This window comes from Acanthaster planci, linkage group LG15 (genome assembly GCF_054643075.1).
Source record: "Acanthaster planci isolate LZ-2023a linkage group LG15, COTS_SCS, whole genome shotgun sequence".
NCBI lineage: Eukaryota > Metazoa > Echinodermata > Asteroidea > Valvatida > Acanthasteridae > Acanthaster > Acanthaster planci.
This window is the reverse complement of record NC_141791.1, coordinates 11,503,559-11,525,328: the sequence shown is the minus strand read 5'-3', so window position 1 is coordinate 11,525,328 and position 21,770 is coordinate 11,503,559. Positions and strand designations below refer to the sequence as shown.

Genomic DNA, 21,770 nt, shown 5'->3' with positions numbered 1-21,770 from the left:
TTGACTGGTGCTTGGAAACCAAAGAAGCTTTCTACCGTATCGTACAGGCCTACATGACACTTGCCATCTTCGAAATTGGGGGAAAAACATGGAAATGAGAGAAAGTTTTGCCACTAAGTAAAGGTAAGTCCTTCTTTATACCTCTACTTCCAAAAAGTCCTTTGATTTTAAACTGGAGGTACAAGGAATATTAGATGGGAGAACCGTAAAAATCAAGGGTTAGCCTAGCCCTAGAACTTGAACACCAGCGTAGGGCTGATAGAATGCGGGATCCAGTTTTCGGACACATTACAAATCTCCACTGTGTGAAAGGACTTATCTTGGCCATGTTGTACTCTCATAATTTCCCCACTGGACTTAATTGAGTCATTTGATCTGTGCAATAATCAATTTCCCCACTGGACTTAATTGAGTCATTTGATCTGTGCAATAGGTTGATTAGATTGTAGGAGTACACATGTAGGCCTACACAATGAAAACGAAGATTTCCCACCAGGTCAACCAACAGCACAGTGACCGGTCATGGAGATCGCGGTATCGTGCCCAGCATGCACAAACCATTCAGGCCTAGGCCTACTAAAAAGAAGAATAATTTTATTCTGGACCCATTTTTATAACTTTATTAAGTCTGCAGTGACAAGAGAGCATGGGCAAAAAGGGCAAGAAGAAAGAAAGTGGCAAGAAGAGCGGGAAGAAAGGAGGGAAGAAGAAGTCTTCTGAGCCCCAGATGACGATCCAAGAAGCCATCCTAGCATACCAGTAAGTGGGCACAATCAGTTGACCAGAGTAATTGCCCGATAGCTGCCATCGATCAGCAGGATCACTTGATCTGTAGGTTCTACGTGATCGCTCCAGCCATGATGTGATCGGTTGAGATTCTAGATTCTAGCGACTCATCCACCTGTCTTTTGGATGTGTTTTTGGACAGACCCCTATGCAAAATGGACTTGTATGAAACACACCGGGTGGAATTTTGACAAATAGATTGAAAAAGTGCCAGGTGGATAGTTTGGAAATCTCAGATGAAACCCTGACTCAAGCATTGCCCACTCTTGTGGCATGACCTTTTGAACCTTCTCCCATGAGCCCATCACCTCGTATTTCTAATTCACAGTTGGGTAAGACTGCTTTTGTAAGGATGAAGTGAAGAGTGATGTTTCTTACAGGATTGACTTATATGCAATGTGATCTGTTTGATAGCACCCCAAATTGCCTTGAATTTGTTATAAACTTCTGAGATCCAGCCTCAAAATTTGACTTCTTTACGTATGCTGGGCTTCACTGCCATCCCCGGCAATTGTGGAGAATTTCTATACTTCAAATGTGTCGCCTCATTGCCGCAGTTTGATTGAATAAAAAAAACCTGACTGAGTTATAAAAAATGTATTGAATAATTTGGCACAGAATATCTGTAGTTACCTACATCAACCGCATCTAACGGGTCCAGCAGAAACAACTAAAGGTTTCCTAATTATGTTTTGCTAAATATGCAGGTGAAAGGGTGCTGTGTAGGAGCTTTATTATTTATTTTACCAAAAATTAAATCCAGAATCAACATCAAGGAGCAAGCGCTGGAGGAATTCATGTACGAAATCAAAGGACTAGAAGAAAAGAACCAAAAACACAAAGAAAGGGTAAAGTACCTTCCAGAATTTGTCCTTCGTTTTCGTCTTTTTATCCATCTTGGTAAACAAATGGAGTATCCCCATCAAGAATAATAGTACATGTAAAACAGATGGAAGAATTTTGTATTTGTTATTTTTATACAATTTTTGTTCATAGATCATAAATTATTACATAAAAAATTAGTCGCTGGCACCACTACATTTTTAAAATCACCGAAACAAAAAAGACAAATAAACAAGAAAAAGAATACAAATTGAAAGCCGGATGAATTGCCTGTAAAGTTGTGACTTCAGACCTGCCAAAGTGATTTCAACACATCTTGGAAAATCTTCTTCCTCCCAAAGAACGAGCGTCTCAAGGAGGAGCAGCTCTACCACATCAGCACCCTCCTCAAGCAGGCCAAGGAGAGAGACAAGGAGCTGGAGCAGGTCACCGTCGTCAACAAGGAGCACGTCGAGGAGGCCCTCAAGGATAAATGGAAGGCGGCCAAGGAAGAAGATCAAAAGATCGAAGGTTTATTTATTTATTTATCTACCTCTGTCCCTGCTTTGTCCACTGCCCCAACTTTTTCTGGTGCCAGTTATGAGCAAGCTTTGGTGCAAACTATAGTCAGACCACCATTGCTTTATAACAATATGCCGAACAGTTCCATACACTCGGATGCCTGTTGACTCACGGCATAAATCTCATCATTACTCACATTTCGTTGTTGGTTGCAACTCTTGTGACGTTCATGGTTAATGACATCTCAGACAATTTGTTTAAAGTGAATGGCTCCCTCCACACTGATAAATGCAATCGGCTATTGATAACCAGTGGTGCAACCATACCCCGGAGTCTGGTTCCAAATGGTTACCAGGATGGTCCAATGCATCAAGCAATGTTGGTCGAGGTGTGGTTAACTGCAGTCGGCACTTGTACTTGCCCCATATTTCAGAGTCTAAAAACGACTGGAAATTTTCTCTTTATCTCGTGATTTATTCCCTTTCTTTTGCACTGACAGCCAGCAGTAGATTGCCGACCGCCAGTTGGCAAAAATGACCACACAGCAAAAAGGTCTATTCCTGTCCTTACCTGATCTCAAACAGACATGTACTCCAAGAAATCACCTGACAAGGCCTAGGTCCCTTTCCCTCTGTTGCTCCTTCGGTCTGTTCAGTATGCGCATCAATTGGCCATATTTCACTCATATACATTCAAATGGATACATACCTTCCATGCGGACCACGGTGCATGCTCAGGAAAGCCTTGACTCTGGTTTAATTGGTCTGCAGACCTGAAGGGGGAGATCGCTCAGCGGGCGGCTGAGCTGGAGGAGGAACTAGTGACGGTGGCCAAGTGGCAGGAGTACAGAAACAAAGGCCAGCACGAACACGCCAAGCACATCAAGTTATTGGAGCAGGAGCTCTTGGACATGCAAGTCAGCTTTGACGAAATGAAAGGTGACAGGCAGTGTTGTAGTCCAGACACGAGATCAGTCACAAGACCAGCAGTAAGACCAGTCACAAGACCAGACACAAGATCAGTCACAAGACCAGTCACAAGACCAGTCACAAGACCAGACACAAGACTAGTCACAAGACCAGGCACGAGACCAGCCATAAGACCAGTTGCAAGACAAGGCACAAGATCATTCACAAGACCAGTCACAAGGCCAGCCCTAAGACAGGTCATAAGACCAGACGCAAGACCAGTCACAAGACCAGCCATAAGACCAGACATAAGACCAGTCACAAGACCAGACACAAGACCAGTCACAAGACCAGCCATAAGACCAGGCACGAGATCATTCACAAGAGCAGTCACAAGACCAGACACAATACCAGTCACAAGACCGGACACCGAACCAGCCATCAGACAATATTCACAAATCAGCCAGAAGACCAGTGCCGAGACCAGTCATAAGACCACCTGTCACAAGGCCACTCACAAGTTAAATGACAAAGTGAATGCTCTTAGTTCCTTTCATTTGACTAGCTTGTGACTTCAATTCAGACAGGAATGGTGGCATATTTTTTGCTGACAGAAGTGGTCCTCAATCCTACAAAACCCTTTGAAAATAACACATTGATTTTGAAGGAAAGGGTTTTCTCAGTGGCCAGTGTGAAGGAAGTTACACTGGGAGACTTGTCACATGTGTCCGCCGAGATGGTCACAATTTTAATAGTGTATTTTGTTCTCATTCTGTTTACATTTCTCCAATCTCTAAGCTCATCTAGAGAGAACCCTGAACGTGGCCAAAGATGAAATCCACAAGTCCACCGAGGAGCGACTGATGGAACAGAAGCACATTGCATCAGAAGTAAGAATGATTTAAACAAAATCAGGCCAGGCGCTTTACTCATTCTTCAGCTGACAAACTGTCCTATTTTTTCCTGACAAGGAAGATCCTTGTTATTTCACAAGTCAAGCACGATGTCTCCATCCAGTTTCACAGTTTCTGAGAAGAATTTTCTTCAACACTTTCAACAGTATCGACTCATAGCCTCAATCTAGACTGGTACATTACATCGTATTTAGCATTGAGTAGTCCAGTGGCATGACTGTGGCGAGAATAAGCAGAAAAAGAGATGAGGCACCAGGTGTTTCCTTGGGTGCAGTTGCAGAGGAGTGTGGGAAAAGTGAAGTCTATCTCCTTGTGTTGCATGTCCTCACTGTCTTGTCTGCGGACTTTACGAATTCCATGTATTCAGACTTACAACGCAAAGCGTTTGTAATTCGAGGACCAGTTATGATCTGAAATAGTAAATTGGTTTCTTTGTCCACCACCAGAAAGCGATGACCACACTCGACAAATGGAGCACGCAAGAAGTGAAAGATAACAAGTGGTTGAAGAAAGAGGTAGCTGCAAATAAGCCCTGAATTATTCATACCCATTCCAAATTCGGGGAACGTAGAATTTACAGCCAAAGGACCATAGAAATTGACAACCAAAAGCTTAGATCTTTGCCCAGATGAGCTCTTGTGAAGGAAAGACCTGTTTTTGTGTGCCTGGGTGGACCACCAGTCCAGTTCAGATGTTTTAACAAAATAACAAACTGCCACATTTTTAAAGGGTGTGAATAAGTTTGGATGCAACTGTATAAGTAGATCAATTCAACGACTAGAGCCAATCCAGAAAGTAGATATTCAAACGAAACTGAAAGGAATATTAACTTTGAATTTAGTCAGCAAAATAATTAAAAACACCTGCCGTATCATGCAACACCTTAGATGTCGGCTGACCTCGTGACCGCCGACTACCTTCAGATGGCAAGCACATGTGCATCGACGTACATGTACATGCACACTTGAGCCTGTTGGTGTGTAAGCACATGCCCCCACTTAGGGCATATTGGGTGGGGGGGAAGTTGTGTTATAAAATAGAAGGGATGCTCACTTCTTAAAGGAGTTACTTCTTTGAGGTTCACTTGTACAGGTGCGTTTTACAGAAAAATTAGAGGGATATTTTTGTTTCGCTCGTAGGCGGAGCTTCATCGGGTGGAAGCTGAGCGTCTGGTGGAGGAAGTAGAGGTGCTGGAGAAGGAGAACCTAGAGATCATGAGCAGGTTGTTTGACTGCCGCATCCAGGACCTCAAAATTTCTAGGTAGGCCGACTGACGGGGGCTCACAGACTCCAGACTGAGGCTGGATAAATGCACGTCCCATTGCTGATTCACCAATTGCACTAAAATGCCATTTTGAATTGGTTCAAAGGCTATTGAGAACCAACGATGCGACCGTGCCCTAGGGTGTGGCTTCAAATGGCTTACTAGAGAGTCCCACCATCAATCATTTGAGTGATAGTCGCTTAACTGTCTGCCCAGAGTTTAAGCACACCCTCACTGGCAAGAAAGAAGGCCTAGTGTGATATGACCACACATTCAAATAGAAATTAGTTGTGTTCAGTGTGTCCTGAGCCACACGTACATCAACCTGGATGGGCTCACAATGAGCTACCAGGAAAGAACTATCGTTGCTTGGCAAAACGCCCTCTCGTGTTCCTGTTCGGAGCAGATAGTTAACTGAGTCATCCCTCGAAGGTAGCTCGTCAATGATCGAGCATGTCCAATTTTGAGTGTCCTGATTTCTGGCTGCAGGAATTTCTACCTGACCCAGTTTGGTGAGGGAGAGGACATTGACGACGGGGGAATACTGGAAGAGGACCTGAGCAAGATGGACCTGGAGAATCCCGACAAACCCCTGGCGATTGGGGGTGCAACACAGGGTGAGATTCTCCAAATCCAGGCACAAACGATCAAGTTAAAGGCGCAAGGGCAATTATTACAAGTAAAACTCCAATTCCAATCCACACTGTACGAAGCCCTTGCATAATTTCAGTGAATCTTGGTGGAAATATCTATCCAGGGGATTAAAGTTCTGACATCAAATTGTTACTTTCTTTGACTGGATTGGATTGGATTTATTTGGTATTACCTCACAGTAAAAATACAGCATCAAATAATTTAAACTACAAAAAGTGCTACAAACAAGAATTGCACAGTGCACTCAAATATTAGGTAATACCAGGGATAGCCCATGAAAGTTTTGCAACTTATTTCCAATGGGGTCCCTAGTATTGTCTTAAAGCAGATAAAAAATTTGAGGAAAAATAAAATAATTAAAACCAAAAACAAACCGACAACAAAGTCAACCAAAATATGACAACAGTGACTGCAACAGCGACAACAAAAAAAACGATGACGACTCGGGAAACACAGCCAAAACAAAACAACCCACAAACAACAAATCCTGAGGACCCAAAATTACCACCAAAGAACTGTATCATCAAGTGTAACGATGTAATGTCGTAAAGCCCGACTCTCACAGCAAGTAACTAATGTCTCCATCTCATATGCCATTTCTAAACTGTAATCTCTGTTTGCTTCCTTTGTCGAAATACTCGTTCGATGCGTAGGTCCAGCAAAAGCACCGCGTCCGAAAAGCGCCACCCAGAGAGCAGTAGAGGCCAAGGTGTTCTCTCTTGCCGTCAAGGAGCAGTGGGAGGAAGATCTGGGAGGCAGCTGGGCCGACGTCAACCAACTGGACAACTACTTGGATTACGAAGACGAAAACTTTGATGTGAGTTTATTTGCTTCGCTCTACGCACTGCAGTTTTATATTAAGATGACTGTAGTTCAGACAGAAGATCGTGAGAGAGTTCAGGCCTGGGCTGCTTCTCATTTTCATGCGTCCATCTGGACTCAAAGCTGTCGCATAGAGGCAAGTGGCTCCTAATACTATGAAAGTTAAGCCAAGCCACGTCCAAATCAGGTATTTGTGGCTAGGGCTTTGGTATCTCGCAATATTTATTAATGTCCTACCTTGAATAGTCGTACTCCTGTGTGGAAACTTGTGCTCCAGTTCTTTTGGTGTTTTTGATTAAAATATCTTCAGACTGACTGAATTCACCTGATGACCAAACCGCATGCTGAAAATTCACCTTGTAGATAGAATCTCATCGTGAGAGCGTCAAAGAGATGTCATATCTGACGAGAAAAAACAAGGACATTGGCAATGCTGAATACATAAATATTTCCAGTTTAGGCTTCTGTGTCAAAATGGTTATAGTGCAGAATTTCTGAGGTAGCGCTGTTGGCATAGAATGACTGCAAGCGTGACATGTCATTTACAGAGTAATCCACCTTAGAAGCTATCCAGACTATTAAGGCATATGTTGTCATTAGCCGTTCCCTGTTATTTGTGACCTGGGCTCACAACTTGACTCATTACTGACTCGACTGTAACTCTGCAAGGCACACTTTGTTGTTGTGTCTCAGGACTACTTGAACCTGGGTCCAGTAGAACTCAAACTCCTGCGAGTGACCGGCCACAAGATGACCGTGCACAAGCCCAAGAAACTCACGGATGAAGAGGAAGAGGCCAAACTGTCTGCCCCGGACGTCTGGCCTGTCACCCCCGAGATGCTGAAGACGGTGACCGACGCGTGAGTACGGTGTCAGTGTGTGAAGACGTCACGTCCTCATTCTGTATGAGGACATTACAATCACAAATGTGTTTGGATGGTACCAGAGTCAGGAAGCTTACTGTTGACAATTTGTATTTAACGTTGGCATGGTTGAGAAGAGCCTTGCTATGTTAAAAATGAAAGGTTCCTAACCGTAGCTATGCCCCAGGGCATTTTTGGACTATACAGAGTGACAGGTCTGAACATTCACATCCAAAGTTCCCTCTATTTACAATTAGGAATCAGGCCATTTTATTTTAGCCTATTGCATGAAGATTGTCCAGAAGTCAAAGTTGTGAACTTAACTTGTTGCCTCATTTGAAGGTATTGGCATGGACTGTCAGATTTAAGATTCAAAAGTAAGCTGTAGAAGTGGCAGCCCATGGAGGCATGTCCATGTGATTATATCCAAATTAATTTCATTTTATGACACATATTATAATTATGAAAAAACATGTTAAGGGAAATTTAAACAGAGCCGTTGGGCTATTCAAATAGAATGTTTTGTTTTAAACAAGATCTTCTTTTTGGTTTGCTGCATGTGGAGTTCCATTTATCTTATTCATCTTTGATTCCATCAAACCCATCCACAAAGTTTTGATGGGTTTTGGAAGATTGTGGAAGGTCAACCCAGGAACTGTTACTTCAATTGAGGCTTGATAATGCCTCTTAAGTTGTTAGACAAAAGATGCCCTGGGAATTAGGAGAAATTTGGCAAGTCCTAAATCTACGAAATGTGATGGACTTTGATGGATTTAGATAGAAATGAAGTCTAAATAATCTTGTGCGTTGTATCAAGCAGTACACCAGAGTAAGACAATTTGAACAGTTGAACAAAGACAAGTTGCCAAACAAAACCAAACAAAAAACTTTTAGAATTGATTTTTTTTATTACGTATTATCTTTGAATATGCAGAATGCTGATAGAGGTGAAAGTGATTTGGGAAGGATCAAATTAAATTGCACCAATTTATGCAAGAAATCCCCTGAAATTAAAAAGAAACACAATATACCTTCATTGGATAATTTCTATTTATTGAAATATGTGTTTATAATAAATTCAAACTTCATGAATCCACATGCATGCTCATGGAAAGCATTGTATAGTGTACAGAAGTTGAAGTTCCGTTTTTGAATATTCGTTAATGTATACCTGCAAGGATATTTCAGCATGGTATGCAATGTGCAAATGAAGTCCATGGTATCTGAACAGACTGTATGAATCAAATTAAAAGTATGATATAAATCACATGAATGTTCTGGTGTATATTACCTTAGTATGAAGTATTTGCTTGAACTTAAGACAAATTGGTTGTACTTATTTTTTTAATTACATACCGAAAATATGAGTAAAAGTCATATACAGTCACTAAAACTCGTCACTGTTGTAACAGGAACAGCTGTGGTATTCTTTAGAATTCCTTCATTCCTTTGATTCTCAGAACAGTCTACGTCCACTTATGATCTAGTAGTAGTGCGAACGAAGTAAAACGTTCCAGAACTGTTAAGAAGTTCTAGAACTTACCGGGAGAATGGTTAAAAGTTCCTGACCCTAACTTTTCAGGAAAGTGTGAAACCTTTCAGGATAAGGATCAAAAGTTGTATGAATTGGCATAAAGATGGAAAGTACTAACCTTCCAGGAAGGTTCCAAAGACGAGAGCTTACCCCATTTATTCATTGGAGACTCCAATCAGTCCCTTGGCCCACAGGCACACGATCCGTGACGTCGTCTGCTTCTGGAAGGCAAAGTCGACTTGTAGCCAGTCGTGTCCTTTGCGGGATTTAAACTGCCTGAGGGCTTACAGTGGTTGAGGGTCAACCCCTCACCTGGCTCATCAGAATCGAACCCCCCCAAAAAACCGACAATCAAACAACAGAAAATGAATAAATGAAATAACAGTTAAAGCAATAATAAAAAAAGATGACACCCCGTAAGGGTTATTATTTATACATCAGTAACAATGTGATGCACATGGCGGAAATCCCGGGGCAAGGGGGACACGCCCCCCCCCGAATTTGGTACGGGGGACACAATGTCGAGTGTCCCCTCCATGTTTTAAGCAAAACAAAATACTAAAGGGATTGATGAATTAAGAATTTTCCCTTTCTGAGTTTTTTATAAATGGAAAAAGATAACACCGTGTGCACAAAAAAGTGTAAATTTATGTACCCCCCGTGACAATAGAGAAGAGATTTCCGCAAAAATTTCTTTTGCAAATAATCTTGCACAAAAGCATGTTCGCCCAAAAATCATAATAGTACCAAAATGCTCTCGAAATGGCACGATAAATATTGAACATCAGGTTAAATGAAACACAAGAGAGTACATACATGTGCAAGAGCTCCATTCAAATTTCATAGGCTCCCAATGGAGTTTCCAGTTTTGGTGAAATGTTGCATATAAATTACCTAGGAGAAATGAAACAAAAAAAAATAATAGAACACGAACTTGTCTTCACATAGCTAAATGGCCCATATAATGCATACATGTATTAAGGATTCCCGCCTGAGATTGGTTTTTACAGAAACTCGTATTCGGTAAACTGCCAACAAGATCGACACAAAAATTAAGTGGTATGGCCTCCTAATCAACGCACTAAGTATAACAGTCAATTAATCATGACAAGCTTTTAGTACTTCTCTTGTTACTCAAGCAGGCTTTTCTCTTTGTAGCTGATGCAAAGGATGCGGTCATGTCATCATTCACTGAACAGGCAGCTTGACAGGCGGAATCTGAATTGTGTTCTCCACGGTGAACCCCGAGTGCAGAAATATTGTCAACATTGCCTCACCAAGCTGCGGCTAATAAAGGCTGGCTGCTCATCAAAGCGCAGCTGTCAGAATAGAGAACCAGCAATTTTCCCTGTCATTAATTTTGTCTAACCACCCCCACTGCGCACATCGACATCGGAGCAAAAACCTGAGTGATGTATCTATTGAAGCTACTCCTGCTGTACCTAATCTAGAAACCTAAGCATATGGCTAGAGTTCAGACATCTTTAAATTTCCCGAATGAAATCTGGATACTAATGCTTAGAAGAACATTCAGTTGCCAAGATATCAACCGTCTAGTTTTAATGAGCTGTAAATCCTATGTTCACCGACTGGTAAGTATTCTGCATTTCAAGTCATACTTGCTTCTCTCAATTCTTCAGCCAAAATGATTTTCTTTCCTAACACTCGCAGCATTCATTTGAATGTTCACTTCTCACAAACTTTTTTAGTTCATAAATTAACACGGGGATCCACAAAAGAACACAGACACACTTTATGGAACTGATGAGGCTCGATGACTACCCTTGAGTGAGATGAAGAAATGTTCGGTTCAAGAGGTGGCTGGGAAGAAAAGCATTTAGAATGTTTTCGAAAGTTACACAATCATACGCCAGTTGTAACATGGACAAAAATGAATTGGATCCCATTGTGTGGCAGACCCAACCATAAAAGATGTGTCAAACTCTAACTACATTTCAAACGTTTTGACGAAGCATGCTCCTCTAAACTTTTCATTTAAAATGTTCAGTAACAGAATATCATTTTGGACTGGGACTAAAAAAGTGACCAACATTCCTGTATAACAAATTTTGCAGCTTGGTTCACAATTCTTATTCCTGGCCGTTTTCCGTCGACTAATTTTTTTCGTTTTGTTTTTTTCTCTATTTAAACCAACAGGTAATTAACGCTAACACAATGTCTGCAGCAAACGATTCAACGGCTGAGGGCACCCCGAATGGGGTGGTCTCTGCAGTGCTAATGACTCTGGAGGTCATAGGCATTCTGGGTAACACTCTGGTCTGCTTCACCATCTTACGGGCCAAGTTCATGCATACCACCACTAACTACCTGATTGCACACCTCGCCCTGGCTGACCTGCTGGTGTGTGCGACTTTCCTCGGGTTCCAGAAAAGGTTCATCCCATCTAATCTGGATGACCCACTCCTTTGCGTGCTGTTTAAAGCTCATTTCCTAGTCTGGCTCGCCGTCGGCGTGTCGACCGCCTCCATGGTGTTGGTCACTGCTGAGAGGTACATAGCAATTGTGCACCCGCTGCACTACCCGCGCTATTTATCGAATTGGAGAGTCAAGCTTGGGATAGCTGGAATATGGCTGCTGTCGGTACCCCTCGCCTCGATACAAATCTTTGTGCCTAAGACTATTGCCGACATGAGAAGCTGCTTGCAAGATTTGACTGTCCCGTTGGACACCCTCAAAGCAGCCTATGCCTTCCACGTGGCTTTGTACGTCATTCCAATGTTGATTCTGTTTTACTGTTACGGCCGGGTTATGGTCAACTTGCACCGGAAAGCGCGCCAATATCGAAAGGATAACAACCAAGCCCACGCCGAGGGCCTGATACGAGCGCAGCGAAAGGTGGCCATCGTCTTGCTGATCGTTGCGGTAGTTTACATCACTGTCTGGTTCACCATCATCTTTTCTAATCTGTATCTCCTATTCAACGAAGTAGCTGACTGCAATACGCAAGAGATATTCAGACTCCTGTATCCAGTTCTCCTGGTCTTCAACTCCGTGGTCAATCCGATAATCTATGCTTTTAAGTACAAGGAGTTTCAACGAGGCGTGAGGGAGGCGATGTTTCCGCGATGTTTGACGAGGCTCCACAGAGTAGGCGTTAGAGGTGATGACATTGCAATGGGATAGTTTTTGAAAGTCTTGAAACCGAGCCTTCTACTACTGAGAATTCAGGTAATGAGCAAGACACTTCAGTTTGGTCGTCTGGTATGATTTATGTGTAAACAACGGCGGATCCAGAACTAATTTTTCAGAGGGCCACATTTTATTTTGCGGGTGGCGGCAAAAAAGTTCTTAACGCGAACCTTTTATGCTTTGTTAGGGGTTAGGTGGCTTATAATAAGTTTTGGGAAGGAAAGGTAATAAAAAGTCCCCCCAAATCACCACCTCTCATTTTAAGGGGAGCAGGGATGGGTTAGTTGACTGTTAGTTTCATAAAGTACTTGTGGAAGGATCGTCAAATTTTTCTTTTACGGTAAAGACAAATTGCCCAATGTTAAAATGGCGGTGAAATAATTTTTGTAAATTACTCATCTACCTGACTACAGTGTATATACATCCAAATAAATAACTTATTAGGCTCCAAATAGTTGTTTTCTTATTACATGTATATGGCATTTGAAACCAAGGTAAGTGTCGTTGGGTAGGAAGTTTCACTTTTATTTTGCACTTTTAAAGTCCGATTCAAAGTTCAGCCAAGTGTTAACTGGTTAAAAAACAAAGTCAACTGAAGTCAGGTGGGATTCGTTTCAAATGAAATACATGTACAAACTAGTTGCGTGCATAACACAAACCATTTTGCACCATTTTTGAACAATAATAGACACATTCTCCTCTCTTTTTCAAGGAAATCCAAGCAAAATTAAGAACCACGGCATATCGTTAGTAGATAATGTCTATTTATTGAAATACGTGTAAACAGAAATTAAAATTGATGAAGCCGTGTCTTCATAAGACATGGAAAACAATGTATAGCGTTAGTGGTTGGAATCTCATTTTTTTAGATTCCTGAATGTATGCAAGTATATCACAAAGCAGATGTGCAACGTAAGTCAGAAGTGACAAAACATAATTCAAAAATCCGAGTGACTGTTAACAACCTTAATTAAAGTAAATTTTGTGGTGCATGTCACTAAAAACGATTGCACAGATATGGATGCATATCATTCTTCAGAGGTTTCCTGACTAAGGGGAGTTTCAGCCTGGACTATGATTAAAAGATTTAGAACCTCACAGGATAGTGGTCCAAAGTTTTCGAACTTTTCAAGAGATGAGGTTCCAAGTTGTTGATCCTTCAAGGATAAGGACGAAATGTTCTAGATATATTAAGGATGATGGTCCAGATTTCTAGACCTTTTAAGAACAGGACTCAACATATATGCAGTTTCAAAATCCCTTTAAATCCTGTTTATTCTTTGAAGACTTCAAGTAGTCCCTCGGCAAAGACCCCTAAAGATCCTGGATGTCTGCCTCCGGAAGAGCAAGTTGCCTGCTTTTCTAGCCAGTCCAGTTCTTTACAGGATTTCTACAGGTGAAGGGTTTGCAAATGATTTTGTGAGGGAGTTAAGGTGGAAGATGGGTGAAAGGAGAGGTATGTTTTGAGGCTTTCAAGGTCGAGAAAGTATAGCTTTCGTTTGTGTGGGGTTTCAACTGCAGTTTGAATTCTTTCGTCAGGTTACAATCATGAGAAGTATTTATCTGGCCTTATCATCAGTATTTTTCGTACTTCCCAGAAGTTCCTGCTATGTTCAAGCGTGAAGCCAGAAATTAGTGTTTAGCATCCTCCACAACATTCTGTGATGTGGATGCTTAATTTAAGGGGGCTAAGACAAAATGTACTCACGACAATGGAACAAAAGGATGAGTTTATCTTGGTGCTGCAGCTGTCCATCATGCGACTGGATCGTGAACTGGCCAACGGGTGATGAACGACAATGTAACTCGTCGAGCTTGCTCTGTCTTTGTTGCATTTTGCTGTTTAGTGGCATCTGTCATTGAGTCCTCCTCACTGTTCATCCTCTTCATCACCTCCATCTTCATTATTTTTATCCCCAACATCCTCACACTTGGGCACTTTATGCACAAATGTGTGAAGAGGGTACGTGGGTCTTACTTTGCAGAGTCCTGTTGGCATGGAACCTGTGATTGATAGATAAGGAAATTTCTTTCTATTTGTTAGAAAAAATTCCGGGAAATTTATCCAAATTTGAATACTGTGCGCGATATGTTTTTGATTCAAGTGTACAGGAGACCCCGTAACCAAAAGGCATGTGCCCACCGTATGGGCTTTCTTGGCTGCCATCTTGTCTGAATGGAGGCAGCCGATTGCCTACAAACAAGAATCCAATTTTGCGTCGTGGCTGGACTTTGTGGCAGATCGGGGCACGATGTTGTCCTGGTACCAAACTCGTGCTCTGGTAACATGAGTTGGTTGCGTTTCCTCTGCTTTGGGATCCTCCACCCCCTTGCTTGTTGGTTCAACATCAAGCATTAAATTTCTTGATAACCTGGGGAGGAGAATATGACGTCTGTTTCGACGGTACTCAGTGATACTTATGTTGATGAAGTAGGACCGTGGAGTTCCAGCACTGTGTACAACCTCTCTTATTGGGCCGACTGTCCTTTGTTCGGATCTTGACCTGGTCTCCAGGCACGAAAGAACCAAGATCTCTCACACAATGTCTTTTCTTGAAGTGTTGTCCCCCTTTCTGATTATTTCTGTCGTTCGCTGCTTTCAGCCTCTCGTAAAGTATTGTCTTGGGTTGGAAAATGTGAGATAGGCTTGGAAGCGTTGTGCGTATCTCTCTTCCCATTAGAAGACCTGCCTGGGTACGACCAAGGCTGGTAAAGGTGTAGACCAGTACATCATAAGCGCTTGGACTGGAGGATCTTGACTCAACAATCTCTCAGCAATGTGTACAGCCTTCTCTGCTAGCCCGTTGGCCCGGGAGGTATATAATGCGTGATGTGTGGGAAGTTTTACTCACGAGCGAATTGGTCGAATTCACACCAAAAACTGTTGTCAGTATACTCACCACTTGCGGTAAAATGCCATATCTAGCGAATGTTGCCCGTATAAAGATAATCACCGAATCTGGTTGTTGTCGTGTGGAGGTGATGCAGAGCTATCCATCAGCAATACTAGTGTACCACCATGAGGTACATCTTCCCTTCGCCCTAGCAGGACCCCAGTTGGATTGGCTCGAAGTCGTTTTTTTCAGACATGCTTCGATGACCCTCGTGAATCTCGAAGACCCTCGTGCCACGAAGTGTATGATCACTATTGCTGGATATTCAGCCGACGAACTCAGCGTCATCTTCCGGTGCACTCACAGCTCACACATAGGTTTGAACTGGCAAACCTTGGTCGGGCGTTTGTTGGGGGTCTTCTATCGTGGTCAGGGTTGCACCGTTTGAACTGAGCTGTCTTGTTAAGTGCCCCTTTGATGTTATAGAGATCTCTGGTTGCTGTCTCTTGAGATTTTGCAAGATCAAGGGATTTCGGAGGATGAGTCTGTCTTTCGTCACAAGATGTTCGGCACGTACTCACTACGGAGGTCACAAATCAGATGGTCACGCAGAGCATCATCAAGAAATTAACTTAACCGGAAGGGCATGCCAGATCTTGGAACAGCATACTGAGCAATAGACTCCTTGTGGCACTGGACCTGTGCTTGATGGACCAGGAAAGTTTGGGAAATTCATCCGAATTTGAATACTGTTTGGGATATGTTTTGGATTAATGTGTTTAGTAGCCCATACGTTAAAAAATGACGGTTGACTGTCATTTTTCATGTTCAGAAATGATGAAAACTGAAGATAACCCCTTGGACATAAGGCCTGTACTCACCAAATGGGCTTGTTTGACAGGTATCTTGTATGTACGGAGGCAGCTGATGGGCTACAAAGTGCCTGGCATGGTCGCTGATGTGATTGGTCAGCTGTCCCTGGAGACGTTCAGAGACTTCTCAGATGCTCTTTAATGAAAGAAAAGAAAGCTTGAAAAACTTTTTTGATAAACGTAGTAGATTAGATGCTTCAATCAACTTCCCCAATACAGCAAAATGCCATAAATACTCACCCTCGAGATTCATCGGCAAGATATTTGTTCATTTCTTACCACAACCTAACAATACTCTGCAACACTATGAGGTTAGGCCTACAGTGCTACACCAGGCCCTGTCCCATGTTCAAAGAAAACTTTGATTTCTGGCTTACTTGTCCAACCAAATAATAATACTCACAATTCTGGACAATTTTAGACACAGACGCAGACACAGAAAAAGTACTCACGAGCACTGCAACCGAGAAAGGTTAAACTGTATGAGCCCTTAAATGGCGACTATTTTGGATGAAATGTTTAAGTACAAAACACTGGTAACTGGGGAGTAAAAACCTGACTTTTTACGGTCTACTGACGAATATAAACACCTCACCCATTAAACAATACAGACGGATGTAAATTGGCTATAATTGGCCATGCAGCTTAACAAAGATCACAAAGTTCAAATAAGTTGGCAGGTGCCCAACACAAGAAGAAATGAAGTGGTTGGGTCTTCCAATTACCGTAACTGAATCCACCTGTAATTGATGACAAGCTTTATTACCTTTTAACTAAAACTGCCGGCAATGTTCATTAAGGCTTTACAATATTAGCCAAAAAATATATGGTCAGGTCATCATTCACTAAACGGAGTGTCAGAATTGCAAGTCTTAATTGCGGTTTCCATGGTGAATCTCGAGCTCACAAAGACTGCCAACACTGCCTCATCACTCAGCAGCTAATAATGGCCAACTCTTCTCGAGTTGTAATGATGATGACTCAGCAATTTTCCCTATCGTCACACCACTCCTATACAGCACACATCAACTGCAGAACACAAACTGACTGATGCGCCCATAGAAGCTACTCTTATGATACAAGCATGTACTTACTTTAGAAACACACAGGAAAAAGTCAGACATCTTTAAATTTCGTATACGATGACTGGATACTGATGATTCGAGGAATATTCAGTCAACAAGACAAAGCATCGAACTTTACTGAGGTGTAAGTCCTGTGTACACCAACTGGTAAGTCTTCTTTCATTTCCAATCAGTGCTTCTCTGAAATCTCTGACGGTATTGATTTTTCTTTCCCACTTGCTTTAAACAAGTGTTCAATTCTCTGAAAACATTTGGACTGTGAAACCGAGGTTTCCTCGAAAGAGCACAGGCACTGTGGACCATGGGCACCCTGCAGTAAGGAGACGAAGACGAAACTTTCAGTTCCACAGGTGGAAGGAAAATTCATAAAATGGTATTTTAGGGGAAAGGCACAAAGTCAGGTAGTGACTGAAAACCGTAAGTGGGATTTGAACCCAGGTCTCAGAGGTAGAAGTAAAAAAAAACTACTAATGTGAGTACCTGACTCTATTTCTAGGCTACTGATTTAGGTTTTACCAAAATCAGGACAAAATGATACGATTCTATCAATCCATGCACATTATTTTCTATCACCCTCATTAGCTTGCAAGTTTTTGTGCTTTTTTAAAACTTAGCTTTAATGATTTGAATACAATGTTTTGTGAATACTTTTGAGAGAATTATGTCAAAAATGGGAAAACAACTCACAAAATGTCAATTTTGTAAATGCAGGGTGTCATTGTGTGTGAGAAGATTACTCATTTTTTACTGTGAGGAGACATACTAACTTCAGACTTTACAAGCATGATTGGGCTATAACTTTGCCGGCACCGAAGCACACATACGTGAGAAGCTGTCACCATGTTTCAAGGAATGTCACTTCGAAATGGTCTGAATATAAGTGAAGGTGTCACCCTTTGTCCTTTTTTTTCAATTTTTATATTGTCGACCAAGCACTCCGCTTTGGTTTTGTTTTGCTCTTTTTATTCTCCAATTTTTTTTTATTGACCAACAGATATATTTTAACACAATGTCAGCAGCGAACAATTTGACAGCAGAATACCCTCCAAATGGAGTTGTGGGCTTTGCAGTGTTAATGACCCTGGTGGTCACTGGCATTCTGGGAAATGCCTTGGTCTGCATGACTATCATACGGGCCAGGTTCATGCATACCACCACCAACTACCTGATTGCACACCTCGCCCTGGCTGACCTGCTGGTGTGTGCCACTTTTCTAGCGTTCCAGGAACATTTTATTCAGTCCCCAAACGAGATAGAAGACCCACTCCTTTGTGTGTTGTTTAAGAACCTACTCCTTGTTTGGTTCATGGTGAACGTGTCGATCGCGTCCATGGTGTTGGTTACTTTTGAGAGGTACATAGCAATTGTGCACCCGCTGCACTATCCGCGATACTTATCGAGTCGGAGGGTTCAGCTGGTGATAGCTGGAATATGGCTGCTGTCGGCACCGCTCGCCTCGATTCACATATTCTTGCCAAATACCACTGCGTACTCGGAAGGGTGCTTGCAAGATCTCACTCTCCGCAAGAACACAGTTACAGCACTCTATGTTTTCTTAACGGCTGTGTACACCTTGCCAATGTTAAGTCTCTTCTACTGTTACGGCCGGATTATGATCAACCTGCACCGCAGTGCACGCCAGCACCGAGGGGCTAACGCCGGCCATGCGGAGGATTTGAACCGTGCTCAGCGAAAGGTGTCCCTCGTCTTGCTGACGGTGGCGGTCGTTTACATTATTGTCTGGGTCACTGTGACCCTGTCAAATATATTTCTGCTGTTTTTTGACACGCCTGGCAGCGGTGTGTCAAATATAGTCAACCAGCTGTACTCCATTCTCCTTGTCTTTAACTCTGTGATCAATCCGATAATCTACGCTTTCAGGTACAAGGAGTTTCAACGAGGCGTGAGGGAGGCGATGCTTCCCCGGTGTCTGACAAGGCTGCACAGAGTAAACATTCAAGATAATGCCATTCCAATGGGATAGTTGATAAGTTTTGTTAAAAAATATAGCTTTGAGAAGAAACCCAGGCTGCTGGCATAAACAGTGTTAGATAATTAACAAGAGAGTTTTGTTCTAGTCATCTGGTATGTTTAGGTAAACAATGGTGGATTAGCACTGAGTAACGGGGGCAAATATGTTCTTCGCGCGGGGAGGGGCAAACGGTTTCTCAATGTAAACTTTGATGGCCACGATTTAGGTTGAAGGTTACATTGAGCACTTCTTACAAGCTTTATCAAGAGGTAAATGAACTAATTCCCTAGAAATATATAGTACCATTTTCTTATCCTGATGACACCACCATTTCTCGTGCAGTGCCCATTTTCCTGAGACAGGTCAGCCCAAAATGTGGGCTTTCCTCTGCCGTGCTCAATGCACGAAGGGAATGCACGAAGTTGAACTTCACAACTGGACTAACACAGAGTGTCTTTACAGGCATGCCGAGTTTAAAAGAAATCAGGAACGCGACAACCGAGTTCTTCGAGAGGGAGATGGACCTGCCACGCAGCGAGATGGTCCAAAATAACTGGGCTCTGTTAGAGTTAACAATGGGAAAATGTTACTGTAGACTGAACAAGACATCCGCCTGCCTTTATATATATTTACGTGCGTAATTGATTAGACCCAAAATAAAACTCATTCCTTTTAGTATTCCGCGGGATCATTTTGTTTGCACTCTGTCAGTACTGATTAAGAGTGAAACTAAGTTTTAACTGGTTAACAAAGTAACGGCAGCAGAGAAGTCAGGTGGCGTTTATATCAAATGGAATGAACATCACTTTACAGCGTGCATGTATAAATGTACGGTGAATCTTTTTGCACCACATTCAAACTACAATAACATTCTATACTTCATTAATTTCCAAGGAAATCCAAATAAACTTAACAATATATTGTCCACAGTCAACTTCCCAAATACAGCAAAATACCATAAATACTCACACTCGAGATTCATCGGCAAGATATTTGTGCATTTCTTACCACAACGTAATAATACCTTGCAACACTCTGAGGGTACAGTGCTACATCAGGCCATGTACCGTGTTGGCCAAGTAAACTTCGATTTCTGGCTTAATAGCTAACCAAACCATAATTCTGGACAATTTTAGTGCAAACACAGAAAAAGTCCTTCTAATTACCTTCATAAAATCCACCCGTACTTAATGACAAGCTTTTCCCTTTTTTACTCAAACTATAGGCAATGTTCATTCAGGCTTTTCAGTTTTAGCCAGAAATGATATGGTCAGGTCATCATCCACGGAACAGACAGTCCGCAATTGCAAGTCTTAATTGCGGTTTCCATGGTGATTCTCGAGCTCACAAATACTGTCAACACTGCCTCATTAAGCAGCAGCTAATAACGGCCAACTCTTCCCGAGTCATAACTTTGTTGACTCGGCAATTTTCCGTATCACTTGTCACACCACAACCAAAGCACACATCGACAGCAGAACACAATCTGACCGATGCATCCATAGACGCTCCTCTTATGATACATGCACGGACTTACCTTAGAAACCTAAACACACATGTGAAATTCAGACATCTTTAAATTTCTTACACGAAAATTGGGTGCCGATGGTTTGAGGGATATTCAGTTGTCAGGACAAACCATCTATCTTTACTGAGGTGTAAGTCCTGCGTACATCAACTGGTAAGTCTTCTTGCATTTCTAGTCAGTGCTTCTCTGAAATCTGTGTATTGATTTTTCTTTGCCACTCGTCTTAAAACAAGTGTTCAATTCTCTCTAAGAATTTGGATTGTGAAACCAAGGTTTCCCCGAAAAAGCACTGCTTTAATGCTTTAATGATTTGAAAAGTGATATTTTGCGAATGCTTTGGCGAGAATTATGTCAAAATGGGCAAGCATTCAAACTCACAAAATGTCAACTTTGATGATGTACATGTACTCATTTTTGGAGAGCTGCGAAGCAAATGCGATTTCCGTCTTCTGTCCGTCCATCCTCCTTTGCAGGTCCACAGGTTTTAAAATGTGCCACTGAGTGTTTGTTTGCTCCCTCTTGGAATTCCATCTGTATTTAAATAGTTTCATATGGCATTAACGAAATTAATGAATTTAATGAAAAAATTATAAAAGTTGGATGTTAACGTTTTGAGTTGTATTGAATACTAACCCTGTAGTACATACAGTACATACGTACCTGTTACTGAGCACTCCTGTGATGTACATGTACATGTGTGTATTGACAGTGTTTAGACCCACACAAATGTACAAGTACAGCATGTGAGGAAAATGTAAGGGATGTGGGGGGGGGACTCCAAGTAACAGATTAGGATGTTTGTTGGGGGTACCTGTAGGAGGAGGCTTATGGGGACAAGGTACAAGTATGTAGAATGTGGATGAAATGCTGGATAAGGTTGGCGTAATGGTTGGGCTGGATAAGTGGGATGATGGGACAACCAGAGTAAGAAGTGAAGGGAATGATGGGGAGGGGGCAGAGGAGATGGATAGGATGATGGGGAGGGGTGAAGTAGGAGATGGATTGGATGATGGAGGGAGGGCAGGGTAGGAGATGGGTAGGATGATGGGGAGGGGGTGGAGTAGGAGATGGATAGGATGATGGGGAGATGGATGGGATGATGGAGGGAAGGCAGGGTAGGAGATGGGTAGGATGATGGGGAGGGGGTGGAGTAGGAGATGGATAGGATGATGGGGAGATGGATGGGATGATGGGGAGGGGGTGGAGTAGGAGATGGATAGGATGATGGGGAGGGGGCGGA

At 42.3% G+C, this 21,770-nt stretch overlaps 3 protein-coding genes across 3 annotated transcripts; all 3 read left to right on the top strand.

The window, feature by feature from the left end:
- The first annotated feature begins 6 nt into the window (after nt 1-6).
- On the top strand, nt 7-8,824 carry ccdc83 (coiled-coil domain containing 83). Its single transcript, XM_022239119.2, has 11 exons — nt 7-123; nt 628-759; nt 1,550-1,634; nt 1,971-2,139; nt 2,901-3,068; nt 3,837-3,928; nt 4,399-4,467; nt 5,092-5,213; nt 5,706-5,833; nt 6,524-6,687; nt 7,386-8,824. Exons 2-11 carry the CDS (start codon nt 647-649, stop codon nt 7,554-7,556), a joined length of 1,281 nt encoding a protein of 426 aa, XP_022094811.2. The 5' UTR covers nt 7-123; nt 628-646; the 3' UTR covers nt 7,557-8,824.
- A 2,440-nt stretch (nt 8,825-11,264) lies between these two features.
- On the top strand, nt 11,265-12,233 carry LOC110981490 (galanin receptor type 1-like). Its single transcript, XM_022239093.2, has one exon. The coding sequence runs from the start codon at nt 11,265-11,267 to the stop codon at nt 12,231-12,233; it is 969 nt and encodes a 322-aa protein (XP_022094785.1).
- Nucleotides 12,234-18,039: 5,806 nt separating this feature from the next.
- Nucleotides 18,040-21,498, top strand: LOC110981489 (mu-type opioid receptor-like). Its single transcript, XM_022239092.2, has one exon. It carries the CDS (start codon nt 18,040-18,042, stop codon nt 19,012-19,014), a length of 975 nt encoding a protein of 324 aa, XP_022094784.2. The 3' UTR covers nt 19,015-21,498.
- The last annotated feature ends 272 nt before the right edge of the window (nt 21,499-21,770 follow it).